The 27,734-nt window shown below is 42.4% G+C and overlaps 3 protein-coding genes across 7 annotated transcripts; 1 reads left to right on the top strand and 2 right to left on the bottom strand.

Moving 5' to 3' along the window:
• Window positions 1-1,113: 1,113 nt before the first annotated feature.
• Window positions 1,114-4,739, bottom strand: Ccdc163 (CCDC163 homolog). 3 transcript variants are annotated; one of them, XM_076860557.1, is made up of 10 exons: window positions 4,662-4,739; window positions 4,506-4,539; window positions 4,160-4,347; window positions 3,989-4,070; window positions 3,542-3,734; window positions 3,362-3,429; window positions 2,709-2,776; window positions 2,293-2,396; window positions 1,590-1,717; window positions 1,114-1,349 (listed from the first exon to the last, which is right to left on the bottom strand). In XM_076860557.1, the coding sequence occupies exons 1-10, from the start codon at window positions 4,737-4,739 to the stop codon at window positions 1,237-1,239; spliced, it is 1,056 nt and encodes a 351-aa protein (XP_076716672.1). In that variant the 3' UTR covers window positions 1,114-1,236. The 3 variants fall into 3 exon arrangements, with proteins under 3 accessions (XP_076716672.1, XP_076716673.1, XP_076716674.1); XM_076860558.1 differs by having other exon boundaries at window positions 2,293-2,393; XM_076860559.1 differs by having other exon boundaries at window positions 1,114-1,357; window positions 1,584-1,645; window positions 2,293-2,393.
• Window positions 4,740-5,344: 605 nt separating this feature from the next.
• Window positions 5,345-10,649, top strand: Mmachc (metabolism of cobalamin associated C). Of its 2 annotated transcripts, XM_076860536.1 has the most exons (4): window positions 5,345-5,473; window positions 7,445-7,639; window positions 8,465-8,617; window positions 9,079-10,649. In XM_076860536.1, the coding sequence occupies exons 1-4, from the start codon at window positions 5,393-5,395 to the stop codon at window positions 9,493-9,495; spliced, it is 846 nt and encodes a 281-aa protein (XP_076716651.1). In that variant the 5' UTR covers window positions 5,345-5,392; the 3' UTR covers window positions 9,496-10,649. The 2 variants fall into 2 exon arrangements, with proteins under 2 accessions (XP_076716651.1, XP_076716653.1); XM_076860538.1 differs by lacking the exon at window positions 8,465-8,617.
• Window positions 10,650-10,684: 35 nt separating this feature from the next.
• Prdx1 (peroxiredoxin 1) lies at window positions 10,685-21,830 on the bottom strand. 2 transcript variants are annotated; one of them, XM_076860539.1, is made up of 6 exons: window positions 21,746-21,830; window positions 19,116-19,232; window positions 16,687-16,840; window positions 16,222-16,344; window positions 15,840-15,970; window positions 10,685-11,010 (listed from the first exon to the last, which is right to left on the bottom strand). In XM_076860539.1, exons 2-6 carry the CDS (start codon window positions 19,219-19,221, stop codon window positions 10,925-10,927), a joined length of 600 nt encoding a protein of 199 aa, XP_076716654.1. In that variant the 5' UTR covers window positions 19,222-19,232; window positions 21,746-21,830; the 3' UTR covers window positions 10,685-10,924. The 2 variants fall into 2 exon arrangements, with proteins under 2 accessions (XP_076716654.1, XP_076716655.1); XM_076860540.2 differs by lacking the exon at window positions 21,746-21,830 and adding an exon at window positions 21,593-21,615.
• Window positions 21,831-27,734: the final 5,904 nt, after the last annotated feature.

The raw sequence follows: 27,734 nt of genomic DNA, 5'->3' as shown, positions 1-27,734 counted from the left end.
AACTGGGCCTATATATGCGCACCACAAGGCCCTGCAACAAGGCACTTTTTAAAAAATGAAACCTATTCAAATGGGCTAGAGGTATAATCCAGTAGGATAGTGTTTATTTAAAATGCATGAGGGGGACTGGGGATGTGTCTCAAGTGGTAGCGCGCTGGCCTGGCATGCGTGCGGCCTGGGTTTGATCCTCAACACCACATACAAACAAAGATGTTGTGTCCGCCGAAAACTAAAAAGTAAATATTACAAAAAAATTCTCTCTCTCTAAAAAAAAAATAAATAAATAAACAAAAAATAAAATAAAAAATAAAATGCATGAGGCCTAGGTTTGAACCCCAGAACCACAAAAAATAAATAAATAAATAATGTGTAAAAAATATTGAATCATAAAATTTTTGTTTCAGTTAATAAATATGCACATGTATATTTACTAGGTCACAATGTAAACTATTTCTTACTTGACGTCCAATCAAAATATTCTGTAGGCCACTAACTTAGTCAAATTGACAGACCAGGAAGAAGAAGGCCATTGAAGAAATGCAGTCTGGAATGCTGAGGATAAGGTGAAAGCCTCAAGAAGCAGATGCTGCCCGGACATGGTACTGCAACCTATAATCCCAGTGCCTTGGGAAGATGAAGCAGGGGGATCACAATTTTTAGGCTAGTCTCAGCAACTTCATGACACCCTGTCTCAAAATAAAACTAAAAAGGACTATGGATGTAGCTCAGTGTTAAAGTACCCTAGGTTCACTCCCCAGTACCAAAAAGAAATAGAGAAGAAAAAGAAGCAGCAGCAGCAGATACAGGTCCATGGCCCACCAGAATATCACCCTCCTCTGCAACCCCACAGCACTACTGCCCCAGGGCAGTGTCCTTTCTCTTTCTGTTCACCAGAATGGGAGTTTCTATGTCCTTCCAGTTCACCTCAGTTTGTACTCAGAAAGTATAGCTATAACACCTGTGAACTCAGATTTCAGAGGAAAAGGTCACAGAAAACTAACAGAAAGAAGAAAGGGTATTGCTGAGTCTATCCCATGTGGGTATTGATTCACATAAAACACATCAGGGAGAGTTAAACCATTTTATTGAAGTTAGGGACAGGGACAGGTAGACAGTGAGAAGCCTCACTAGAAATGTCAGATACCAACTAGATGGAGAGGGGATTGACAGGCTGCCCAGAACAAGAGGGGAGGATGGGCAAAAAAAGCCTTCATCTCACTATTCTCAAAAAAGTCATTACAAGTCACTCAAAAGTATCTTGGGACCCTGAAGGGAGAGGTTCACTTGCTCAAGATTCCCTGAGCATGGAGTTGAGAGACGCTCAGCATCAGGTTGGAAATGATGCTCCTCTGGAGATTTAGGAGAAAGGAAAAGAGAAGAGAAAAACAAATCAGCAAGCACTGTTATGTACACAGAACTAAGTCCTGGGCCTGTCTGATGGAAAGGGACATACAGGACTGATTTGAGATAAAACAGAAGTTGATGGATTCACAAAGAAAAAGGCAGATTTGATTTTACCCAGTGCCAACATCCAGGCACCCTTCAGATTCAGCCAACCCCAGAAGTAGGATCCTTTCCCTCACCCTTACCTAATTTCCTTAAAAGTTCCCAGTTACTGTTACTGTCTAGAAGACTGACTTCAGAGCTAGCTGAACAAAGAGACTTGGTGAAGGTGAAGGCCAGGGGCAGCTTAGATTGGAAGACATCAAAGGAAGTCCTAGAAAGAACAGAATCAGAGACAGGGGTGACATAATCCTCCCAGCACAGAACTATCCTACTTCCTAAGGCCAGTACTTCATAATCCTACCCTTTTATTTTTTTTTTAAGTTTTACCTTTATTTTACTTACTTATTTTTATGTGGTGCTGAGGATCAAACCCAGGGCCTCGCATGTGTCAGGCGAGCACTCTACCGCTGAGTCACAACCCCAACCCGATCCTCTCCTTTTATTATCCAAATATATAAAGATATCTCACACCAGGCTAGGGTTGTGACTCAGTGGTAGAGCGCTCATCTAGCATATGCGAGGCCCTGGGTTCGATCCTCAGCACCACATAAAAATAAGTAAATAAAAGTATTATGTCCAACTACTTCTAAAAAAATTAATTAATTTAAAAAAAAAAAGATATCTCACTGCTCTGTATCAAATAAAGAATGCCTTATGGGCTGCAACCCAAAAACTCAGTCTGCCCCGACCAGTCCTTGCCAAATTTAGAATAACTGAACTTGGCCTCAATGCCTGACCTCTGTGAGACAAATCCCCTCCACTGCCACAGCACCCACACCACCTGACCTGAGGAAATTATGGTCCTGCTGGGCATCCTGGGACTCTGTCCTGGCAGCCTCCAGGGTGTGACTCTTGTTCTCCTGGCCACTTTGCAGCTTTTCCAACATCTGCTAGACCATGGGCTCAGTTAGGACCAAACTTTCTCCCTCCAGGAAGAAACCCCTTCCCCACAATTGGCTTCTTTAGCACACTTGGAACCTTCATATAAGCAAGGACAGTTTCTCGTGGCTTATAGCAAAGGAATTGGAAAGAAGAGCTCTGGAGAAAGTGGAATCAGCACAGCAAAAAAAAAAAAAAAAGAGAGAGAGATAAAGATGCTGGTAGGAGAGGGTATCCTGGCCTATCTGCAGAATAGGACAAACAGAAAAAAGATGGGGCCTCCACAGGGAAATATGTGGAGATAGGTCTAATGTTGGTTCTACCTTCCAGCTGTGGGCTTGAGCCTGCTGCCCCTCAGTCATCTGTTTCAGCAGCAGCTCCTGGTGCTGGCCTGAAGATGAAAGAGAATTTAAGGGGGGTAGTCTCCAATTTTTTCCTTCTCCTTCGCTGTCTTATGACCAACCTGGTACTGAAAACTAAGACAAAAAGCATTCTGGTCTAGATGTTAGACGCTTCCAAGGTGACTGAGTAGACAAAACTCACACCATGATAGGCAATGAACAAAACAAAATATTTTGGCTTCTTTCTTTCTCTCTTTTTCTCTCTCTTCTCTTCTCTTCTCTTCTTCTTCTCTCTCTCTCTCTCTCTTTCTTTCTTTCTTTTTTTTTTGGTACCAGGGATTGAACTCAGGGGCACTAGACCACTGAGCCACATCCCCAGCCCTATTTTGTATTTTATTTAGAGACAGGGTCTCACTGAGTTGCTCAGCACCTCACCGTTGCTGAGGCTGGCTTTGAACTCACAATCCTCCTGTCTCAGCTTTCCAAGCTGCTGGGGGTTACAGGTGGGTGCCACTGCACCCAGTGTCAGATTTCTTAATAGGTCAAACAGGTAGAGGTTGATCACTTACTGGGAGAAAAAAAGGCATTCCAAAAAGGGAGACAAGGGAACTTATACCCATAATTTTTTTACTTACTCAGCTGGTTCCGCAGCAACTTCAGTTCCTCTCGCAAAATCTCTGACTCTTTCCACAGTATTTGCTGCCTACAGAAGTAATGGCAGTCATTCTACAGTCAACCAACAGAGCGAGGAGGCAATAAGCCTCCTGGAATACCAAGAGTTCAGAGGACTCAAGAAAGTGAGGCCTATCACTTACTCAATTTGGAGCTCATGGTGAAAGCCACTGGTAGAACTGTAGTTTCCTGGTATTTTTTTCATTTGGGCTTGGGCTTGGGCCTGCTCCCATACCTGATTCTGAAGGCTTTGCAGTTCCCTTCTCAGCCCCTCCAGGTGTTGTTCCAGGAGAAGAGCTCGCCCTTCTGGGCCCCCCTGCAGCAACCTTAGTGATGCTGTTATGGTACAAATTGAGGGTTAGCTCTGAGAGGTTCACACAAGTCTAGACACTTCTTGCAAATCATGACACATGTGCACAAACAATAGGTATGCAGCAAAATCATGTGCACATATATACAGCAGTGTGTATGGGGAGCTGGGAGTTTAGCTCAGTGGTAAGAGTCCTTGCCTAACATAGCAAGGGGCCCTGGGTCCAATCCCCAGTGCTGGGGGAAAAAATATCTGTGTATATGAAGAACTGAACTGATACCTTCCAGAGCACTGATCTTGGACATCTGTTGCTGTTGTTCTTCCAGCAATCTCTGAACAGTCTTCCTTAGTGCCTTAGTTACCTACCCAGGCAGAAAAGCACATTAATTACTGCATAAAAAACTTTCCCACACAAACACCACATATACACACCTAGGATTCCAAGACTCACCTGGGCCTGAGATTGAACTTCCAATCGGAGAATAGTAACTTCATTCCAGAGAGAGGTTGGGCTACAGGTCTCAGCCCAGTTTAGTCTCTCTGGGACAGTGGAGGTCTCTAGAGCCCAAGGCTGTTGAGCTTGGTCTTCTGACTGCGGAGACAAGTGATGAGAGGAAATCCAGGATCCAGCCAGGTCCCCTGCCAAGGGAATAATGACAAGGACAGAATCTTTGTGGGATAACAGAGTTCAGAAAAGCAAAGAGTTGGAATTTGGAAGAAATAGTGATGGTACAGGCACTGGAAGAAGGAAGATCTTGAAAGAGAAAAGGCTGATGAATGAAAGGGGCAATACTTACCTGAGGTGGAGACCCTAAGAGGATACAGCCTCTGCTACAAAAGAAAGAGTTGTACAGGCCAATGAATTTGGTGTAGTCTAATCTGACCTTCCCCCCCACCAAAAGAACAAGAAGAAGAAAGAAGAACAACAATTGGAGCCTCTGGTGCCATCTTACCTTAATGCGGGCCACATGCCCATCAATTGCACGCAAAAGCATATCAATCTGGTCAGACCAGCTCAGGCTCCTACTCATTTCCAGTGACTGGGGTCTGGTTCTCAGACCACTCTTGCCCTTGCTCTTCCAGCAGGGGATACCCGAGGAACAGCCCAGGAAAGGCAACACTGTTAGATGGAAGGAGGGGAGTGAATATGCACTAGGCAATATCAGACCAAGAGTATGGCTCTTGGCAAGAAAGCAGCGTTCTCGGGGAAACGGAATACCCTGATACACAGATATCAAGTGGGAGTAGAAGGCTTCAAATCTAGGTCGAAATCCAGGTTCCAGCTCCAGGACCCTGTAGCCATCACGCCAAACCTGTCAGAGACTGTTGCCGCTGCTAGATTCAAACCCTCCAGTAGGCGGAGAATGTATGGCTTCAGAATGGGCGCCGCTGCACTACGCCTCTAGCCGAGACAACTAGCTACCTAAGCGGCCGAATTACGTTTCCCTGAAAGACAAGTGCGTTCACGCCCCCACTGTGAAGCTTGTCGGGACATCGAGTTTTTCAGACTCTGAAGCGGTACGCTCCAAGGACCAAACGAACTACGCATCCCGAGATGCATATAATTCTGCCGCTACTGGTCCCAGTAGCTCCTGGGAAATGAAGTCCAAACTACCTTGAACCTTAACGGCACAATTATTCTTTAGACTCCATTCCCCAGCAAGCTCAGCGTGTAGCGTGCGCTATGGAGCCTCATGTCGCAGAACTGAAGCAGAAGATTGAGGACACGTTGTGTCCTTTTGGCTTCGAGGTTTACCCCTTCCAGGTTGGTTTATCCCTCCTGCGGTTCTAGGAAGAAGTGTAAGATTGGCCTTGGTGGAGTCAGCGTGAGGCCCGAGAACCTTCTTATCCTCCCCAAGTTCCTCCGGCCCGGTGTCCATCTGACGACTGGGACAGTGTGTCACACGTTTGTCCTTTTACCCCGATATAATGCCGGACTAAAGGATGGGATTCTGTAACCATAATTAACAGGAGAAAACATGTACCCGTGGGTCTGGAATCTCCTTAGAAGCTTCCTAAAGGAGATAGGAAAGAACATGGCATGGAAGGTTTGCATGATTATAATTTAGATCAGCCGAGGAGGGAAAGGCATTCCCTGGTGTTGAACAAGAAACAATAGGCTGTTTTGTCTTCCAACAGAAGGATAATTCATGATGCTACTAACCATTGGTGCTGGATATAGAAATTATGTGCATTCGCCTGGCACAGATGTCTCTCACCGCGGTCTTCCCTTCCCCCACATTTTACATAAGTGTTTTCTTTTTCCTTTATTTACTTTACTTATATATTATATATATTTATATAATACAGATAGATAGATCGATCCTGGAGATTGAACCCAGGGGCATTCAACCACTGAGCTACATCCCCAGACTTTTTTACATTCTTGTTTTGACACATGGTCTAATTTTCCCAACCTGGCCTTGAACTTGTGATCCTTCTGTCTTGGTCTTCTGAGTTGCTGGGATTACCGGCATCTGTCACCACATGGAGCTACATATAAGTCCATTTTCCTCACATTAGTGCTTGGTGCACTGAGCTTGCTTAAGTCACAATGTTAAAAACACATAAGGTAACTCTGCTTGAGCCATTTGCCTGATGCTTAAGAGGCAGCTTACTTCCCACTAATTCCACTGAGAGGTCCACAACAGTATTGAGGGAAAGATATATAGAAACAGAAAAAAATAGGTTGGGTCTGTCTTGAGAAAGGATTGGCCAGAAAAAAATGAAATTGAGGGCTGGGGATATAGCTCAGTGAAGAGCACTTGCCTACTATGCATAAGGCCCTGGGCTCAATCATAGGCACTGCAAGGAAAAAAAAAAAAAGAGCTATATATGAACAGATATATTGGAAGGAAGGAGGATTGTGTACATCTAATAAACAAACTTGTGTTAAAGCATGGAGGTAGTGTAGTGATGGATGGCATGTGTGGGGGCACAGTGAGAATGCTCTGGCAAACCAGGTAGACCTGGGTAGTGGGGAATATTGTACAGAACAGAGCCAGCTGTAGGCCTGACAGCCAACCTAAGCTGTGGCTCACCTTGTCACCCCAACATCAATCAACCACCAATTCCTTCATCTCCTGAGTCTCCCAAGTCCATTGTTTTCCATTCCACTGATCTATGCTATAGTCCAAGCCACCATTTCTTATTTGGATTACTCTTCATAGCCTTCTTGCTGTCATCTTGCCTCTACATTGCAGCCAGATCTCACTAAAACTGATGTCATTTTACTCTTCAATCATAACTATCCTCTGTTACGGTTGTGACCTTCTTTACCTTCACAGTAGGCACTGTGGTGCACACCTGTAATCCCTGCAATTTGGGAGGCTGAGGTAGAAGGATCTCAAGTTCTAGGCCAGCCTCAGCAATTTAACAAGTACCTAAGCAACTTAGCAAGACCCAGTCTCAAAAAATAAAAAGGGCTGAAGATGTAGCTTAGTTGTTAAACATCCCTGGGTTAAATCCCTGGTATTTAATTAATTTTAAGGACTGGGGGTATAGCTCAGGGGTTAAGCATCCCTGCGTTCAATCCCCAGTACCAAATAAATAAGTCCCTGTCAAAGTCACATGAGATGCCTATACAATGTAATGTATAATTACACAGCATCAGTGAAAATTTATTGAAGGAGTTGGAGGATGGAGCAAAATGTATAAGGCTTTGAATACCTGGTGAGGTAAGGGCTGGCTAAGGTTAATCAGCTGGTCAGCCTGGCCTGAACTTTCTCTGTTTTAGGTGGCATGGTACAATGAACTCCTGCCTCCAGCCTTCCACCTGCCCCTGCCAGGACCTACCCTGGCCTTCCTGGTACTCAGCACACCGGCCATGTTTGACCAGGCCCTCAAGCCCTTCTTGCAGAGCCACCACCTCCAATCACTAACTGACCCTGTGGATCAGTGTGTGGCCTACCACCTGAGACGTGTTAGACAGGTGAGCAAACTTTCGCCCCAGCTCCCAAACTTACCCTTGCTCCCACTTTCTCCAAACTTAGCACAGGATCTGAACCTAGGGCTAGGATCTACCTCACATGTTTTCATGATATCCTAAAACCAGCCTTTGACGTTCTATGATTTCTCCTTTTCATATCCAGGTTTTACCACCTTCCTTTAGCAGACCCCCAGTCTGAAGTCTGTCCATTCACCCTGCATTGGGGGATAACTATATGAACCTCAATCCAGGCTTAGCCTCTATGTGGAATAAGGATGAGCCCAACATCCTCCATTTCTTGTCTGCCTTTGACCTTTATGCTTTATGCAGTTTTGGGGGCCTTCTGAAGACAGAATATATCCCCGCCATAAACTTTCTTTTTTTTTTTTAGAGAGAGAATGAATTTTTTATTTTTTGGTGTACACAACATCTTTATTTTCTTTTTATGTGGTGCTGAGGATCGAACCCAGTGTCCTGTGCATACCAGGCAAGTGTGCCACTGCTTGATCCACATCCCCAGCCCCATAAACTTTCATATACACATACATTTGTACACATAGTAGATCTCCCTACACTGATATTCTGAAGCACAATGCTAAATCACTCCTCACAATGTAGACTTTCTGAGCAAGTCCTTGTATATTTCTTATGTATATATATGGGCCCTGTTTGGAAAGAACTGTAACTTTCCAACTTTGGAGCCTCCCAGGTTAAGCTCATTTTCTTTTCTAGTCATGGACAGGACGGTGTTAACACACAAATTAGGGCTTCCTGGGATAAAATCACAATTCCCCTCATGCTGACAGGAGCCTCTTAATTCTGTCCCAGAGCCTCCCAGAGCTGCAGATGGAAGTCATTGCTGACTACGAGGTATACCCCAACCGGCGCCCTAAGATTTTGGCCCAGACAGCAGCCCATGTGGCAGGAGCTGCTTATTACTACCAACGCCAAGATGTGGAAGCTGACCCATGGGGAACTCAGGTCAGAGAGCAAGTGTGAAAGAAAATGGCAAGGCCCTCATATCCTTATCCAGTTCCATATTCCTCTGCCTTCCTTGACACAAAGCAGCTATGTCCTGGCCCATGGGCCAGCCCTATGATTTTCTAGAGTTTACCTGGGCATGTTTCAGAGCAGAAAATCTGGTCTGTTTTTAAAACTTGTCTTTTACAAGGCTATCTCAGGATAGAAGAGGCAACATAATGATCAGGACACCAGTGATAAGACTGGGAAGTTGACTGAGCCTTAGCCTAAGGGAGCTTTTCCTCATACTCATATTTCATAAGAGTTTATGAAGGGTTGTCCACAAGAGAGGACAGTTTTACAATTGGCATTGGCATCGGGTTTACACTTAGTGGGAAATAAGTGAACAAGGATAACTTAGAATGGTGGTACTTGGGCCAAGGTGACCTCCATAACCTTGCTTTTCTTCATTCACTCCACAGCACATAGCAGGTGTGTGCATACACCCCCGATTTGGGGGCTGGTTTGCCATCCGCGGTGTCGTGCTGCTGCCAGGGACAGAGACTCCAGATCTGCCACGGAAAAAGCCCCCTGACTGTGTACCTTCTAGAGCTGCCCGAATTACCCTGCTTGAAGGCTTCAATTTCCATTGGCGTGACTGGACTTACCGGGATGCTGTGACACCCCAAGAGCGTTACTCAGAAGAACAAAAAACCTATTTTTCCACCCCACCTGCCCAACGCTTAGCCCTATTAGGTTTGGCCCAGACCAAAGAGGAGCCTAGCCCTATATTCCCTGAGTTTCCCTTTACAACATTCACAAAGAAGCCCCAGATTCCCAGCAGTGCACAGAGCTGGCTCAGCCCCAGCATCTCACCACCTGTATCCCCTGGCCCTTGATACCTTCCCTATTCTGTGGAATCCCATGTATAGTGGTACTTGCTAGGACTTTGGCAAAAGATTTTATTTTGGGTACAAGATGACCATTTCTTGGTCCAGATTTTCAATAATAAAGATTAAGGAAGATTTGGTTAAGGCAAATCTGCACTTAGCCTTGAGTATGGGATTCTTGCCCCATTTCTATGACTGTGCTCCAAGGAAGTCATCCCCAAATAGTACCCTCATAGGGTTGTGGGGATTAAATGTCTGGCATATAATAAATGGTATGTTGATATTTATTTAAGGCGCTAGGAATCCTGTTCACAGATCAGTCAGTTCTGAAGGGGTGGCCGGTAAGACACTTAGATACGATGCTCAATAATGAATCTGCCCTAACCTGAAGGGCCTAGAAGAAACCTAACTTTTGGCTGTTTCCCTTAGGGCAATTATATAGTGAGGGTCAAAAATGACTACCCTAGGGCTGGGGATGTGGCTCAAGAGGTAATGCTCGCCTGGCATGCGTGCCGCCCGGGTTCGATCCTCAGCACCACATACAAAGATCTTGTGTCTACCCCCCAAAAATAATAATTACTGCCCTATATCATGGCTAGAAACCAGGGAAGGTGAATTGATCACTATTTCTGTTATTATAAGCCCTACCCAAGGCCACCAGCCATGTGTTTTGTTTTCCTCCCAGGCTTTGACTTCCAAAGGGACCTAGGCCTACAATGCAGGTAAACAGGCATTTTTAGACAGAGGCTCTGTCTGATTCCCAGACAGCCCTCTCTGTAAACTGGGAACATAACCTTCAACCCATGAATGGTTGAACCTACTTCATAAATTCATAAATTTATGAACCTACTTCATAAATTGCAGTGCCCTGGGCAAATACTATCACAGAGCCTATTGTTCTCCCCCAGATGTACTAAAACAAAATGTATACTTGGTTCAATTTACTGGGTCTACCGGTATTTCCTCTCAGTATACTTTTAAGGCAGCTCTCCCTATTTTTCCCCTGAAGAAGGAAAGCAAAAAATATAGATTATTCTTAAAAATCAAAGATTAGGGGCTGGGGTTGTGGCTTAGTGGTGGAGTACTTGCCTAGCATGTGTAGGCACTGGGTTTGATTCTCTGTCCAATCTATAACTAATAAAAATATTTTTTAAAAAATCAAAGATTAGTATCTCCTCTAAAATGAAGAATCATCAGGTCTCAGTTCAAGTTTAATAGAAACTACAAAAGATCAATGGGCTGATGCCCCACTACTGATCCATAATATACATCAGATGACCAACCCCACAGTATAGCTCAGGCCATTCCCACCAACAGAAGAAAGGCTGGTCTCCCCAACCCTATAGGAAAGTTATATGTCTTAAGCATGAAAAAAAATACAAAAGAGATTTTGTTCTCATGGGTGCCCACTGCAGCCTGGCACTAAGAGGCCCAGCAATCACTTCTGCTTGGAGAAATATTCTTTGCTGCTTTGGACATCAGGCTTGATGGTATCACTGCCAGGCTTCCAGCCAGCAGGGCACACTGCAAAAGAAGGGTAGCACTAATTAATTAACTACTCAGTGGTATATACTACCCTCCTCCCAAGGACAAGAAATTGCCTCAAAACCAGAGCCCTATGGAGTCTAAACACACAGGCAATAGAAAACTTACCTGCAATCTGTCATTGAGCCTTCTAGTTTAAGGCTAATTATGTACTAATATTAATATAACTGAATCCTCACCACAGTGCTAACATACTATTTTACCTAATTCATTCATAAAGCACCTGAAAGTTAAATTAATCTAACTCACCTCAAGTATGCTTCTAAATCTAACCTGTCTTAAAAAAAAAAGTGGCAAGACAAAGATCTGTGAATGGTAAATAGTAATTCATTATGTTCTGCATAATTTTATGTATGCTTCAAATATTTTTTTTCCCTCTTCCCTTACTGGAGATTGAACCTAGGGACATTCTAACACCATGTTACATCCCCAACCCTTTTTATTTTCTATCCTGAGGCAGCATCTCACTGAGTTGTTCAGATTACCCTCAAATTCATATTCTTTCTGCCTCAGTTTATCAAATCACTGGGATTACAGGTGTATACCACAGTGCCCAGCTCAAATATTTCTTTTTAAAAGAAGTTTAAAATTGAGTATGGTGGCACATGCCTGTTATCCCGGCAACTCAGGAGGCTGAGGGAGAAGGATCAAAATAAAAGCCCAACGGGGCTGGGGATGTGGCTCAAGCGGTAGCGCGCTGGCCTGGAATGCGTGTGGCCCGGGTTCAATCCTCAGCACCACATACAAACAAAGATGTTGTGTCCGCCGAAAAACTAAAAAATAAATATTAAAAAATTCTCTCTCTCTCTCTAAAAAAATAAAATAAAATAAAATAAAAGCCCAAGGGATGTGGCTCAGCAGTTAGGCACCACTGGGTTTAATTCCTGGTACTAAAGCTCAAGTCAGGTGTAGTGGCACACACCTGTAACACCAGAAATTCAGGAGGTGAAGAGGATCAAAAGTTCAAGGCCAGCCTCAGCAACTTAGCCAGACCCGAAGCAACTTAGGGAGACCCTGTCTCAAAAAATAAAAGGGCTGGAGATATGGGTCAACGGTTAAGCACTCCTAGGTTCAGGCCCCCTGAACTGGCCTATAATGACAGCTACTTGAAGCCTGAGGCAGGAGGACAACAAGTTCAAAGTCATACTGGGCAACTTAATGAGACCTGTTTAAAAATAAACAGGACTAAGTAGTTCAAGGATAAGAATGTACAAGGTCCTGGGTTTAATCTCTAGCACTGAAAAACAAAACAGGTTAAAAAAAAAAACAAAAACACTTCATTTCTCTTTTTATAGAATAGTTTCATCATTTGTCCATTCATTTGGGTTGTTTTTCACCTTGTGCAAGTATCTGAGTCATTTTTCTTTTTAGGTATATTCCCTAGGAGTAGAATTGCTGGGTCATGTAGGAATTCCATGTTTAGTCCTTTTTTTTATTAATAGTTACAGATTCTTAGGGATGATGGGAAAGTTCTAGAAATAGTGGCAATGAGTATGCATATAAATGTAATTCATGAACAGAAAATTATACGTTAAAAATTATTATACTATTAGCAGAAAATTAAATTTTTCATTAAAATTAAAAAAAAAAACACCACCTGCTGCTTCCTCTGGCAATCTTTCAGAGATCTGAAAGAACAACCTCAGTTGGACTCTTCAGTATTGTTTAATTCTGCTAAACTATAAAAGGGTAGGCTTGATTGATGAAAACTGCCTTCTACTCCTTTTTTTTTTTTTTTAAATATTTTATTTACATTTTTAGTTTTCGGCAGACACAACATCTTTGTTTGTATGTGGTGCTGAGGATCGAACCCAGGTCGCACACATGCCAGGTGAGCACGCTACTGCTTGAGCCACATCCTCAGCCCTGCCTTCTACTCCTTTGGGTAAGCAAAAAGAAAGACTGAATCATTCCCACACTCATGCAGAAAATATAGCCTTTCATCTTTTCCTAAAGATTACAAACTAGCAATGGACCTTGGACTAGTATGACTAGTCAGACAAAGAAAGACCCCCAAGATGATTTTTCCATTTTCATTTGCTATCACCTTCTAGGAGATCAGTATTCACCAAAGTCTGAAAGGAGAACAGGAAGAGTCTTTTGCTCAAGTAAGAGAGAGGGAAGCCCTTTTTGGTCTAACAATAATTTTGGTTGCAGATGTCAGATTATGCAAGCAGCTTTCTGGGAATAGGGTATACATGGAACAAGAACTAAATGGGAAGCCTGAAATTTCCATTCAACAGTTTATTAGTACTTAAAGAAAGTAGGATTAACTCAGCAGGGCACAGTGGCGCATACCTGTAGTCCCAGTGACTTGGGAGGCTGAGATAGCCTCAGCAAAAGTAAGGTGCTAAGCAACTCAGTGAGACCTTGTCTCTAAATAAAATACAAAATAGAGCTGGGATGTGGCTCAATGATCAAGTTCTCCCGAGTTCAATCCCTGGTACTGAAGGGAGGGGGGAAAAAATGAAAGATTAATTCAAATAAAATACCTGTACCTAGGCTAGTGTTTGGCATCCAGACTCTCAAATTTTTGTTACAAAAAGGGCTTCAGTGACACACGCCTGTAATCCCAGCAGCTCAGGAGGCTGAGGCAGGAAGATTGGAAATTCAGAGCTAGCCCACCTTAAAAAGGGCTAGGGATATAGCTCAGTGGGTTAGTGCCCTGGGTTCATTCCCTGATTACCCAAAAAAAGGGATCTGCTTGCTCTAGTGAGTTGAGAATCAAGAGACCAATTCAGAACTATGAAAGCTTGGGTTTAAGAATCTAGCCTAGCCAAGAGCAGTGGTGCACATCTGTAATCCCAGAGACTGAGGCAGGAGGATTGCAAGTTAGAAGCCTGCCACAGACCCCCATCTCAAAATGAAAAATAAAAAGGGCTGTGGATGTGGCTCAGTAGTTAAGTACCCCTGAGATCAATCCCTGGCACAAAAAGTGTCCACAATGTGTCAAAATGCATTCCATTGTCATGTATAACCAATTAAAACGAATCAAAAAAAATTTTTAAATAAATAAAAATAAAATATATAAGTGAGCTATCGGAAAAAAAAAAGAGTCCAGTCTATATGCAGAGTTCTAGGAATGGTCAATAAAAGGCACATATACTGTGCTACTCCCTACTCCTGTTCTGAGAGCTAAACCTCATCCCCCTCCAGAGGGCAGTCTCCATTCGCCAACTTAATGCCTGCAGGTGCTTCTGGGTTATCAGTGAGTATCAATGCTCACTAATTCAAAGTATCAGCCTTCCATTCAAGTCAAGCACCAAATGGGTCTCCCAAACATACATAATTATATCTGGATTATAAAAATCCTCTGTCTTGGGGAAAAAAATGAAAGCTAATCTGAATTATTTATCTCCTAGAGAAAGAAAATAAGATGTAGGAAAGAAGTTTGCCCAAATTCACCAGTGTCCTTGACTTGATGTCAGTAGCACTTAATCAGAATTAACTTATCCTCAATTATATTAAGCCTATTCCCCCAACACCCAGAAGTTTTGCCTCAGTAGCTGAGCTCTTCAAAACTAGTTAGGCCAGGCAGTGGCGCACACCTATAATCCCAGCAGGTTGGAGAATCACAAGTTCAAAGCCAGCCTAAGCAACTTAGTGAGACCCCCATCTCTAATAAAATTAGAAAAAAGGGTTGGTGATATGGCTTATTGGTTAAGTGGCCCTGAGATCAATCCCCCATACAAAAAAAATAAACAAACACCTAAGTTAGGAAGCTAGGGTTTATGGTATAGCTGAGTGGTAAAGTGCTTGCTGACCAAGCACAAGGCCCTGGGTTGAATCCCCAGCACCACAAAGAAAAAAAGCCCACTAAGCTAACTCCTGAGTAGGATAATGTGGTCCCCTCTGATACCAACTATACTCATAGAGTGGGGAAAAGTCAAAAGTACCAAGGATGAAGCAACAGGAAAAGAGCCTACACTCCAATAAATATTAGACTAAAACCCAATAGATGGATGTGCCCAATGATGATTAGGTTTTATCAGGTTTTATAAGAAAAGCAGGGCTGGGGATGTGGCTCAAGTGGTAGCGCGCTCGCCTGGCATGCGTGCGGCCCGGGTTCGATTCTCAGCACCACATACAAACAAAGATGTTGTGTCCGCCGATAACTAAAAAAAATAAATATTAAAAAAAATTCTCTCTCTCTCCTCTCTCTCTCTTTAAAAAAAAGAAAAAGAAAGAAAAGAAAAAAGAAAAGCATTATCTTTGAACTTGAGACTTCCAATGAAAAACTGATTTTTACCTGAAACCCTCTAGTCCGGATCCCTCCTCCATTCTTCCATTTGTTGTTGTTTGTATCCTCTGCTTTTAAAAAGTTGTTTTTTATTGTTATTGTTGTTGTTTTATGATATTGGGGATCAAACCAGAGGCTCTCTACCACTGAGCTACATAACCCAGTTCACTTGGGGAATGAGCTACATTTTCCAAACTAATAATTAATTAATTAAAAGGGCTGAGGAAGTAGCTAGTGGTGAAATGCCCCAATCCCCAGTACAACAACAAAAAAGTGTGCTTTACTTCTAGATATGATTCTCAACCTTCTGTTTTGCCCTAATACATCTGAGATCCTCCTACATTTCACTCAGAACTGCAGCAGTGAAAGTGGAAAGTATGTAGCTGGAACAAAAAGCATTTATATTCTCCTCAAGCTTGTCTATTATTCCCAACTCCACAAATCACTGTAATCCAGATTTCAATTTCTAGACTAGACATAATCACCCTTTTCTTATTTTACAGCCTTCGTTTCTACAATCTTTCCCATCTTACCACCCTACTGTCCCGTTACCAGGCAGATGGCTCACCTTCCCCATGTTTGTCAGTGAACTGGAAGGCTTGAACTAGTCTCAGAGTCTCATCCACAGAGCGGCCAACAGGAAGGTCATTCACAGTGATCTGGCGAAGGATACCCTTATCATCAATGATAAAGAGGCCCCTGAGAGGAAGAGGTTGAAGGATGAGAGAAAAGCAATATAGGTTTAAAATTTTGCTTTGTTAGAATACAGAAGTTCAAAGTCCCAAGAAAATGGGTTAGTCTCCAAGACTTATACCAGCCTTACCATTAGTGAGGCCCCTGTGTAAAAACAAAATGAGGAAGACATCTCTTCAAATCAGGGCTCTAGCTTTCTTCAATTAAATTCCCCCAATGAATGTCAGAATTCCACCCCCATCCCAAAAAGTATCTACCTGAAGGAAATGCCTTCATCGGCCTTTAAGACTCCATAATCCTGAGCAATGGTGCGCTTGGGATCTGATATCAAGGGAATATTCATGGGTCCCAGTCCTCCTTGTTTCTTGGGTGTATTGATCCTACAGCAGAAAACACACATACAATCACATCCATTCAAAACTCTTGTACAGCAAGAATATTAACTGTACATATTCCTTGCCTTCCCCATATTCCCAATCCAATTTCCCAAAATAACATCAAACTTTCCCCAGGAGTGAAGTGAATGAGAACAGTTAAGGCTGGTCACCAATGTACACTAGATACAACTCAAACTGCTTCTCCTCTGCTGCCAGTTAGAATGGTAAGAGGATCAGCACCATTATATTCTCTTCTGTGAGGACCCAGAAGCCAATACTTGAGAAGGTTTATTGCCAAAGCCTCCCAGGTGCGTTTAAGATGTCCTTATATACCAAGAAATTTACCATGCCAGATGACAGAAGTGAGAATCCACAGAAGCACCAATCACTTGGCAGTTAAGTTTTTTAAATTCTTCTGCCCTGTCACTAAAAGCAATGATCTCCGTAGGGCACACAAAGGTGAAGTCAAGAGGGTAAAAGAAGAACACAATGTATTTTCCTGGAAGGAGAAAAGAGTCATAGGTTAGCATTGAAACAAACTTCCTTGCTTTATAAAAAGTAAATCAAAGGACTGGGGTTATGGCTCAGTGGTAGAGTGCTTGCCTGGCACGTGCAAGGCCCTGGGTTCAATCCTCAGCACCACATATAATAAAGATATCCCTCCCAAAATAAATTTCTAAAGAAATAGAGGTCTTTTTAAGTGATGACAGACATAGTATCTCTCATGCTAAGATGTTCAAAATATCTCCAAGCAGCAATTTATATAATCTGTCACATCAGGAAAGACAGGAATGAAAAACAGCTCCTTCTAGTTCCATACTTTATTTTCCTCCCTCAATGTTCTTAGCTGCCAGCTACAGAACAAACACCATTCAGTCTTAATTTCAATCTTTTCTGGGGCTGAGGTAGTGTAACATAATGGCAGGCTAGCAAGCATAAGACCTTGGAGTTTGATGCCAGCACCAAATACACACAGCATAAAAAAACAATAGTAACTTTTACCTTCTCCTGGTGGCTAATATTAGCATAAACTCCCAAGTTCTCTAAAGGAATAAAACCAAAGATGCAATTATCTATATGGCCTAAAGCCAGTGCTTAAAAACAATGCCCAGAAAAAGCTTACTTGGTGGGTTTTCCTCCACAGACATGTGGTAAAAGACCAACAAAAGGAAGTCAGAGCCTTTGCACTTCTTCCAACATAAATCACAAGTAATGGGACAATAGGAATTTGTATGTTTTTATGTGTTACTGGGGATTGAACCCCAGGCTATGTGTATGCTAGGCAGGACAGGAAGATTTAAGTGATCTCATCATGAATCACAATAAATATTTTCCTAACAAACCTGACAAGACCCAGAAGAAAATTTTTAGAAGCAAAAAGGTTCCAAAACAATTATAGAAGATAACTTAACTTCTAGCTACAATTTTACTTTAGTCACTGACATTACTACTGGTTGATCTTTACAATGACAATTAAGCCACCCTCTCACCATACCTAATGGTTGTTGAACCATGGAACATTTCCAAAAGCAAGTATCCTTTGATTTATCTAAACAATCTCCAGGGTTTTGCCTAACAAACACTTTGAAGCCTCAGAAGGTCAAGCCCTAGAGAGTAGAGAGCAGCTCTGCAACCATATGCCTATGCTTTTGGGCCAGTGTAAAAGTGGTACTTACTTTGTTTGCCAGAAAAATTTCCTCCTAGGGCCCTATTTAATCTCACAAAAAAGTGTGATATGTCAGGAAATCTAAATGAAAGTTCTACCTAAAAACTTAACTCCAACTGGGCATGGCATGCACCTATAGTCCCATCTACTTGGGACTCTGAGATGGGATCACTTGAGCCCAAGAATTCAAGCCCAACCTGGACAACACAGTGAGACTCCCACTTCAAAAATAGCTGATATCAGGAATTGAAACTATACCACCCAAGAAAGGTACACTTGACAACTATATTTAAGGTTTATATTCTAAGGACTCTCTAACCTCAATTGTCCCAGAAGACCAAGGTGCTCTGGGACTTCAAGTCAAGAATGGAAGAGTCTCCATAGAACTTGGCAAGTGTCTGCATGGAACTACGACAACAGAAAGAGGACAGAGGATGTGTTCCACCTGCATCATGAACTCTTCCCTGGGGGTAAAACAGTGAAGGGAATGTGCCTAAGGTTTCTACATAATAATGTAAGATTTGTGATGCAAACCTTTCACAAACTGAATAAGCAAAATCACAACTCCAAAGAGCTCTCAGACTAAATGCAGAAGTCCTATTATACAAGATATAATAATGTTTCCCTTAATGTAATTGAAAAGGGACACTGAAAAGGTAATTAAGCTAGCATGTCCATACAAAATGAAAAAGCATACTTTCTCCAAAAGTATAAAGGTTTGACCTAAGATATCTCTCCTGTTGATAATCACATCAACATAAAGGTTAACAGCCTTTGCTCTGAAGACTGTCCTAGGAGACAAAACGTTTTATAGTCAAACATAAGAAACACAGGCAAATCTAACAAATCATCCCTAGATTATAAAATGATTTTATTTTACCTGTAAACCCAGTGGCTCAGAAGGCTGAGGCAGGAAGATCATAAGTTCAAAGCCAGCCTCAGTAATTTAGTGAGGCATTAAGCAACTCAGTGAGACCCTGTCTCTAAATAAAATACAATTAGGGCTGGGGATGTGGATGTGGCTGAGTACTGAGTACCCAATTTCAATCCCTAGTACCCCCCTCCCAAAAAGATTTTATTTTAATGAGCCCAACTTAATTACTCTTACCTTTGTAGTCAGATAGACTAATATCTTTGAACTGGCCATCTGGCATCACAGCTGTAGCTTTGAAGTTGGGGGCAGGGTGCCCAATTTTGGCATTTCCTGAAGACATCCTGCTATCAGCTGGAAAACATAACAAATGAATTAGAAACAAGTCATACTGTTCCAGATAGCCAACAGCCTTCACCAACATAGAAACTTAGCTACAGATTCATCAAATTGTCCAGTGGCTCTGAATAATATTAAATTTTATATCAGTAAGAAGCAGAAGCTAGCAGTTGAGTCAAAATAAGAGATTTTCAGGGGCTGGGGCTGGGGCTCAGCAGTAGAGTGCTCAACTAGCATGTGCGAGGTGCTGGGTTCAATCCTCAGCATCACATAAAAATAAAGGTATTGTATCCAACTATAACTATATATACACTTTTTTTTAAAGCTTTCCAACTTCTGGACCAATACAAACCTCTGAATCTCAGCCTTTGTTTTCAATTAAAAATAGCTCAGCAATTTCTTTATAAACTGAAGTCACCTTCATCACCCTCACTGAACCATTATTTGTGCAATGGCATTTTGTTCTGCACATTTATTAAGAAACAGAGAGGGAAGGAGGTGGAGATTCAGACCAGAACCCAAATGGCATAACGCCACAAACACTGAATGCCTGGCTCCCCAAAAGAGTCATGTTGCCTTTCTTTGAACTGTGCCTACATTTGCCTTCATAATGTGGGATGACATTTGTCCTTTCTCCAGGTAGATTTGTCCAAGAGAGCACATAATCTTAAACCCAATCCAGGGCTGGAGTGTAGTTCAGTGAAAGCCTATTCAAGTGTGAGGCTCAGAGTAACTTTTCCTGCCACCACTAAAACGAATAAATAAAGTCAACTTTTTAAAAGGCAAGGCCAGGATATTGGCATCTACTCAGTTTCAAAATTTTCGGTGTTGTGTTTAAGCAGAAGTCCTTTAAAAAACAAGTTTCTGACCTCAGGACCAAGATCCTGGCGTTATAAGAAGCAAACAAGATTCAATTTATTGCTAAAACACAAGGCTGCACTGGATTCGCCCAGGTCAAAACCAAGATAAATTGTTGAGACTTAAATCACTAAGTCATAAGTCTGAAAGCCTCAAGAAACCAATTTTCCAAATCCCAAAGTTTTTCCTTCATAATACCATAACCGAAAGAAACGTCGGTTCCAGGCGCGGGGGAGCACGCCTGTAATCCCAGCTACTTGGAACTAAGGGAAATTCAAGGCCAGCATAAGCAATTTAGTGAAACCCTGCCTCAAATAAGGGTGGGGAGGGGGAGTGTGGGAGGAATAGACAATTCTAAATAGGGCGGGGTGGGAGGGAAAGGAGGGGGTAATGGGGTTAGAAAAGATGGTGGAATGTGATGGACATTATTATCCAAAGTACATATATAAAGACATGAATTGGTGTGAATATACTTGGTATTCAAGCAGAGATAAGAAAATTGTGCTCTATATGTGGAATAAGAATTCTAATGCACTCCACTGTCATATATAAATAAAAAAAATTATTTTTTAAAAAAGGGTGGGGGGCCGGTAATCCCACCAATTCAGGAGGCTGAGGCAGGTGGATTACAAATTCAAAGCCAGTCTCAGCAATTTAGCGAGGACCTAAACATCTTTAGGAGACCCTGTCCCTAAATGAAAAAAAGGGCTGGGAATATGGTTCAGAGTTTAAGCGTCTCTGAATTCAATTCCCGTACCAAAAAAAAAAGTGGGGATGTAGCTCAGTGGTAGAATGTCCCTAGGTTCAATCCTCAGTACTGGGGGGCGGGAGGGGGCAAAAGTTCTGAGCTTCGGGCTGGGGATGTGGCTCAAGTGGTAGCGCGCTCGCCTGGCATGCGTGCGGCCCGGTTCGATTCTCAGCACCACGTACAAACAAAGATGTTGTGTCCGCCGATAACTAGAAAATAAATATTAAAAAATTCTCTCTTAAAAAAAAAAAAAAAAAGTTCTGAGCTTCTATCGTCGCAAACTTTTTACTATTTAAAAAAAGAAATCTTTTAACACCTTTAGCAAAAAATATGCCGTAACTTAGCGACCATCCACAGGGTGTGACCCTAACATAAATGGCCTTCTTGAGTAAACATACTTTGCACGGTGGCCTGCACGTCCGAAGCCCAACCAATCTGGGAAAAGGCAGATTTCCGGCTGGTAGCGGGCCCCTTCACCGAATTTAAGAACCCTGGCCAGGAATGTGAGCCAAACCCTACTTCAGATATTCCTGCCACCGTCCCCCAAACCCTAACACTTCGGGAAACCCCCACAAACCAGCAGAGTTGCAAAGAGGTTGAACCCTCCCGGCAGGAGTGTATTATCAAATAAAAGACTTCACCACCCGCAACCGGTCCCGCTGCGCCAATCAGCGTTCTCTACTCGGGCTGCCGTGATGATAGGAAATTAGCCTCGAATTTCCCCATATCCCTGCACCCACCGAGTGGGCCACGTGAGGAGTATGCTTACAGCCTGAGCACTGTCCAGCACCAGGCCTTGCCTTGCCACCTCACCCCTGGAGAGGCGCAGGAAGCCAAGGAAAAAAACAGGAGAAAGGCGATGCGCCAGTGTGAAGCGCTGCACCTGGCCGTGGTGCCAGGGCCGTGCTGTCCGGGGACTCACCAGTTCAGACACAAAAGTTTCCAAGACTCTAGAAACGACGACCAGCAAGGAAGAGGACGCGCGAAGCAAGCGCGGGGCGCTCCTTTTATAGCTTGCAGGACTCTCGCGAGAGTTGAAGCGGGTTGAGGGTGTGGGAAGAGGAAAGAGGAGGGGGATCCGGCGGAGTCCCGCCCGCCGCAGCCCCATGAGGGTGACTCGGCACTTTGTTGGGCCGGGTCGTCTTTGGGCCCAGAAAAGTACCTGTGGCTTCTCTGCCAGGGGTGGCCTGGAGACGAGGTACCCTCTTGACCGCTCTCTCCTTGATCAGGGATCTCCGCGGGGATCCGAACCCGCACTCCCTTTACTTCCCGGACCCGGACCGTGCAAGGGCACTACCCAAACCAGGGTAAGGGTCCTCGCTGCTGCCCACGGAAGACCACGTCTAACCATTCCAACTTCTGAGAACTGTCTACCCAAGTACTTCTCAGGTCCGTCCGGGTCCTCCAGCCTTTCCTAGGCTGGCCCTACATAACCCTGACTGCTTCGACAGGCTCCTCCATTGTTTATTGCAGGGATGCTTCTTTCTCCCATCCACCCATCCCTCCTTCCCTTCCACTGAGGTTGAATGAAATCTTTATGAATCTGATCATGTCAGTCCTTTGATTTGTGGTTTAAAAATCTGGGGCTCTATAGTCAATTTCCTGAGTTAAAACTCACTCTCATTTTATATGTGAATTTGGGCAAGTCTCTCCTAAGCATTATTTCTCACTTTTAAAATGAAAATAATAGACTTAATTGAGATAGTCTGTAGCTTTTATAGCACAGCATCTAGCTCTTTACTGTGCATTAGAAGTGTTAGCTATTATTACTACTATAACTTTTCCATCCTGTTCACATGATAATACCCTGAACAGTGTAATTGTTTCAAGACAGTAAGTAGGCTTTTGTTCAAGCCAGGGGAGCCCATGACCCCTAGTTGGCCTAGAAAAAAACGTCTTTAATCTCAGCTGGGAAAAAAAAAAAAAAAGACTCAGCTGAAACTATTTCCTCTAAAGCTGTTTCTGACCTTCCTTATATCCACCCAGACTTAGTCTCAAATTGTTATTGACCTTCACTCACCTAGAATTGATCATTACCTACTTTGTACCCAAACAATGCTTTTGAGGTATTTTACTTGTTTACATGTCAGCTTCTACCTGCTAGACTGACTTTCTGGAGGGTAGGATATAGGTCACATCCAATTCTATGTCCCCAAGTCACAACATGGCATCTGATATAAAATAGAAGCTCATACTGTTCTCCAGGAGGGAACATGTTCCCAGCACCCTGCTCTGCCTTAGAAGGCATCTTGCATATGGCCTGGCAAGAGTTGCAAGTAAAGGAACACCTCACTTAGGTAAAAGAGAACAGGGAAAGGCCATAATCAAAGACAGACTTGTAGTTTATTTTAGTTTACTTGTATTTTACATTAAAGAAAAAAACAGGGGCTCAGCTAGCATTTAAAGAATAGTAATAAATTATGTACTTGATTCTGTCCCCAGTGAAGGATATGGAGAATAAGTCCAAGGACATTTCCCCTATCTGCAGCTATTCCCCCCACCCACCTGCTCTGGGGTAAAATTGAAGCATTTGTCATTTAAAAGTCCAGGCTTCAGTCAGAGGGAAGGAACACAAAATGAACTCTCACCTGACTGGCACCTAATCTCCCACCCTTAAGGATCAGGCCACTCAATACAATGAACCCCAGGAACTACCCTCCAGGCCTACCCTGAATGAATCCTATATAACCTAGACCCTTGCTTTAGAGGGCAGCCACACCCCCACACCCCTGTATCAGGTGATAAAGAAGAGCTTGCTGATCTGAGTTCTGCTTCCTATCTCCCACTTCCACCATTTGTGCTTATACCCAGGTCCCTAAGAAGTGCTGTGTTATGCAAACAAAGTGCTGGATATCAGGAGTGGGAGAGGCAGCCTGGCCAGTTGAAATAATAAGCTTGCTTTAATTTGATTTTAATTGGAGTCAGTGGTCTTTTCTTACGTCCTGGTCTAACAGCAGAAGGATTATGAGTTGGAGAATAGCCTGGACCAAGCAAGACCTCACCTCAAAAAAAAAAAAGAAACAAACAAACAAAAAGAGTGACTCATTGGTAAAGTGCTTGCCTGGCAGGTGTGAGGCCCTGAATTTAATCCCCAGTACTGAAAAAAAAAAAAAAGAAAGGGAGAGAAGAGTGGGGGAGGGGGGAGAAGAATACAACTTTTTTGAAGAGAGAGGAAATCTGTTGAGCTCCCATCTATATAAATGATTGTGGAGTTTCCCCAGAGATCAGTGAAGATTTCAGAACTGTTTGGGAAGAGGCTTTCTCAAAGGACCTGCTAAGTACCTCTAGCTCTATTTCAACACCTATGCTATTGTCTTCTCCTCACTTATTGACAATGATCTTGAAAAATTCTTCCTGTTTTATTTTTGTCGTGTCAAATGTATTGCTGTAACCGGCTTAAGAGTGCTTAATAAATTAAGGATATATTAAAGATTTTTGAGATGTAGAATTATTTTAACTATAAGGTTTGGTTTGATTTGATTTGTTTTGGCTCTGGTACTGGGGATTGAACCCAGGGGCACTTCACCATTGAGCTACATCACTTGTCCTTTTTATTTTTTGAAACAGGGTCTTGTTAAATTGCTGAAGCTGGATTCCTATTTTAGCCTCCAGAGTCGCTAGGATTACAGAGGTGTGCCACCATGCCTGGCAGGAAAAAATTCTTGAAAATTCCTGTATTGGTTTAATTTATTAAATTTATTTGAGTTCTATTAATTTTTTTTTTCTGAAGCTGGCATTTTAATAGGTTTCCCAGAAAGCAATTTTGGGAAAAAAAAAAAAAAATACCATCTCAGGAAAACATTCTCCCTGTTAAAGACTACTACCCTTTGCTGCTGCTCAATTGTTGCAACTTGAAATATACAAGGCAAGGTTCCTGCAAGCAATATCCTCCATGAATGTGGCTCTAACTGCTACTCTGGGACTCCTTTTAGGCTTTGCATACCTATCCTGCCTACACCCCTGGGATAGTGACTCAGTTTTCCACCACTTTTTTCTTTGTGCAAAGTACCATGAAACCTTTGTTCTTAAGTGTTCTTTGACAACATTTGGCCTTAACAAAGCAGTAATTTATGTCACAGCACTAATTTGCTGTGGGAGACAGTTACCTGACTCATCAATAGTCATTGTCTCTTCTATGTTGCTTACTAGATATAACTGGTAAGGCAATTCAATAAATGAGTTTAAAGCAAGGTCTTAAGGCAGCAATCACTTTAACATTAAGTCTTGGGGCTGAGGATGTGGCTCAAGCGGTAGCGCGCTCGCCTGGCGTACATGCGGCCCGGGTTCGATCCTCAGCATCACATACAAAGATGATGTGTACGCCAAAAACTGAAAAATAAATATTGAAATTCTCTCTTTAAAAAAAAACAAAAAAAAATTAAGTCTTGCTAAGCTAAATACTAGCCTACCATAAACTCATAAACCATTAAAATTAAACCTATAAACCATTAAACCAAAATGTTTTCATGTAATTATAATAAATGAAAAATAAAATCAAGGAAACCAGATTCACAGGAAAGCACCCATTTATGAGGTTATCTAAATTATTTGGAATATGTTCATGTTAATTCTTTTTATTATCACTAAAAGAAAAACATGTTCTTTTTTAAAATTTTTTTTAGTTGTTGATGGACCTTTATTTTATTTATTTACTTATATGTGGTGCTGAGAATCAAACCCAGTGCCTCACACATGCTAGGCAAGCACTCTACCACTGAATTGCAACCCCAGCTCCAAAAAACACTAAGGAAACACTTGGATCGTTAAATTTACAAGAACTCGATTTATGAAGTTACATTTGAACCCACAGAGGGGGTAGCAGTTTGAGAAACATTCAATCAAAGATGATACATATTTCTTTTCTTCTTCTTCTTCTTCTTTTTTTTTTTTTTTTTTTTTTTTTTTTTGATACCCACTATTTTAGTCCATCAAAAAATCATTATAGAGATAGGAATGTAGCTGCCCAGGCTGGCCTCAAACTTGCCATCCTCCTACCTTAGCCTCTCAGGTAGCTGGCATTACAGGCATGTGCCACCAACACCAGGCCCTCCACCCACCCAATTTTAAGAGATCTACAATGAATATACAGAAACATTTCAGACCAGAGTTGTAAAAAGGACATGAATCAACCATGGATAGTTGTGAGCCAGACAAGTAGCAGATTTTTAGCTTAAGTTTATAAAATTAAAGTTGGTTTTTATTTCCAGCCATCTGATGCTCCAGGGAGTAGTTAATTCTCAGATTCTTTTTCTTAGCACCAAATCCCTGTAGAAGTAAATATTTTTTCAGTTATTTTTCAACCACAGCACTATTGACATTGAGATCTGATAATTCCTTGTTTGGGGGTTGAATTGTGCATAATAGGATGTTTAGCAATATCCTGGCCTCTGCCCTCTAGATGGTAGAAGTATCCCCAGCACACATTGCCAACTGTCCCCCAGGGTACAGAATCACCTCCGATTGAGAACCACTGAAGTAGAGAAAGTTAAATAAATGACAGGTAGATTTCTCTCCTATCTAATCTTCTGATCCATTTATCCTGGCTAGCAGAATCAGCTCACTCTGAAATCAGGAAAGAAAATCCTTTACCTTTTTTTAATGCATTCATACTTATAGTCATTGCACTGGCCAGAGCTTCCAGAAAAGAGTGCCTTGCTCACCAGAAGCACTGCAATTAGAAGAAAGATGATTTGCGGACTATAATATCTCTTTGGTTTGACAGGAGAAAACAGAAATAAACCACAAAAGGTTCTGAGAAAGCACACAGATGGAAAAGGAGAACTTTACCTCTGGGCAAGAATGCCTCACTCTGATTCACTCCTAACTCCACCACACCTCTAACCACAGATGTGATCCAACCTTTCACAACATCCTTAAACATGTTCCCTTGGCTGATTATAGGCTATAATTCTGCAACTAGAGGCATCACTACATTCTCTCCTACCATCACCAGAGGAATGTCAGGCAGACAGAGGGACCCTAATTTGAGAACTCTTAAGACAAAAGAGTGGGTTTTGAGAGAGGGCTATCCCAGATTGATGAACAGTTGGGGCACTTGACAAAAGATGTTAGTAGAGGTCTGATAACCTGCCCTTAACCTGCTTGTCATGTATGATTCACCAAGCCTCTAGAAAGGTTGACCACTAGCACACACCTGTAATCCAAGCGGCTGTGGAAACTGAGACAAGAGGGTTGAGAGTTCAAAGCCAGCTTCAGCAACCGTGAGGCAATAAGCAATTCAGTGAGACCCTGTCTCTAAATAAAATACAAAATAGGGAGCTGGGGATGTGGTTCAGTGGTCTAGTGCCCTTGAGTTCAATCCCCCGCATCAAAAAAAAAAAAAAAAAAAAAGGAAGGGAAGAAGGTTAGAAGGTTGGCCCTTTCCAATTCTGAAGTAACTAATTTTAAAAGTCTGCACGTGTCTGAAACCAGATTTATCTCCCCTAACTCTTCTCTTTCTCAACTTAAACATCCTTGTTGCCCCAACTATTCCTTAATGTGACATGATTTCCAACCCCTTCTCACTGAGACCTCCCCATAGCATTTGGTTTAGCATAAAATTCAATCTCCTTCCTTAGCTGAACATACAGGCCCTCTACAACCTGACCCTTGTCTCTCCTCTCTCACATCTCACAGTGCTCTAGTCATAAAGCACTGATTGCATGGAGGGTAATATTGCAGATTTCTTTGTTCTTCCACATCCTGTACCCTCTCTGTTTAATTCCTGCTTGTCCAGAACTGAGATATTACCAGTTCTTGAACACCTTTCCTGATAGACTCCCCATACCCAGTTTGATTTTCAGTGCCCCTTCTTCTGAATTTCCACCATACTCTGTATATTTCTGTCACAGATAGCACTCATAACAAGATTTTGTAATCATTTATTATTTTTTCTCTTCTCCCAGCTGACC

Source organism: Callospermophilus lateralis, chromosome 7, assembly GCF_048772815.1.
Source record: "Callospermophilus lateralis isolate mCalLat2 chromosome 7, mCalLat2.hap1, whole genome shotgun sequence".
NCBI lineage: Eukaryota > Metazoa > Chordata > Mammalia > Rodentia > Sciuridae > Callospermophilus > Callospermophilus lateralis.
Note: the sequence above shows the minus strand (reverse complement) of the source record. Positions and strands in the feature narration are given on the sequence as shown.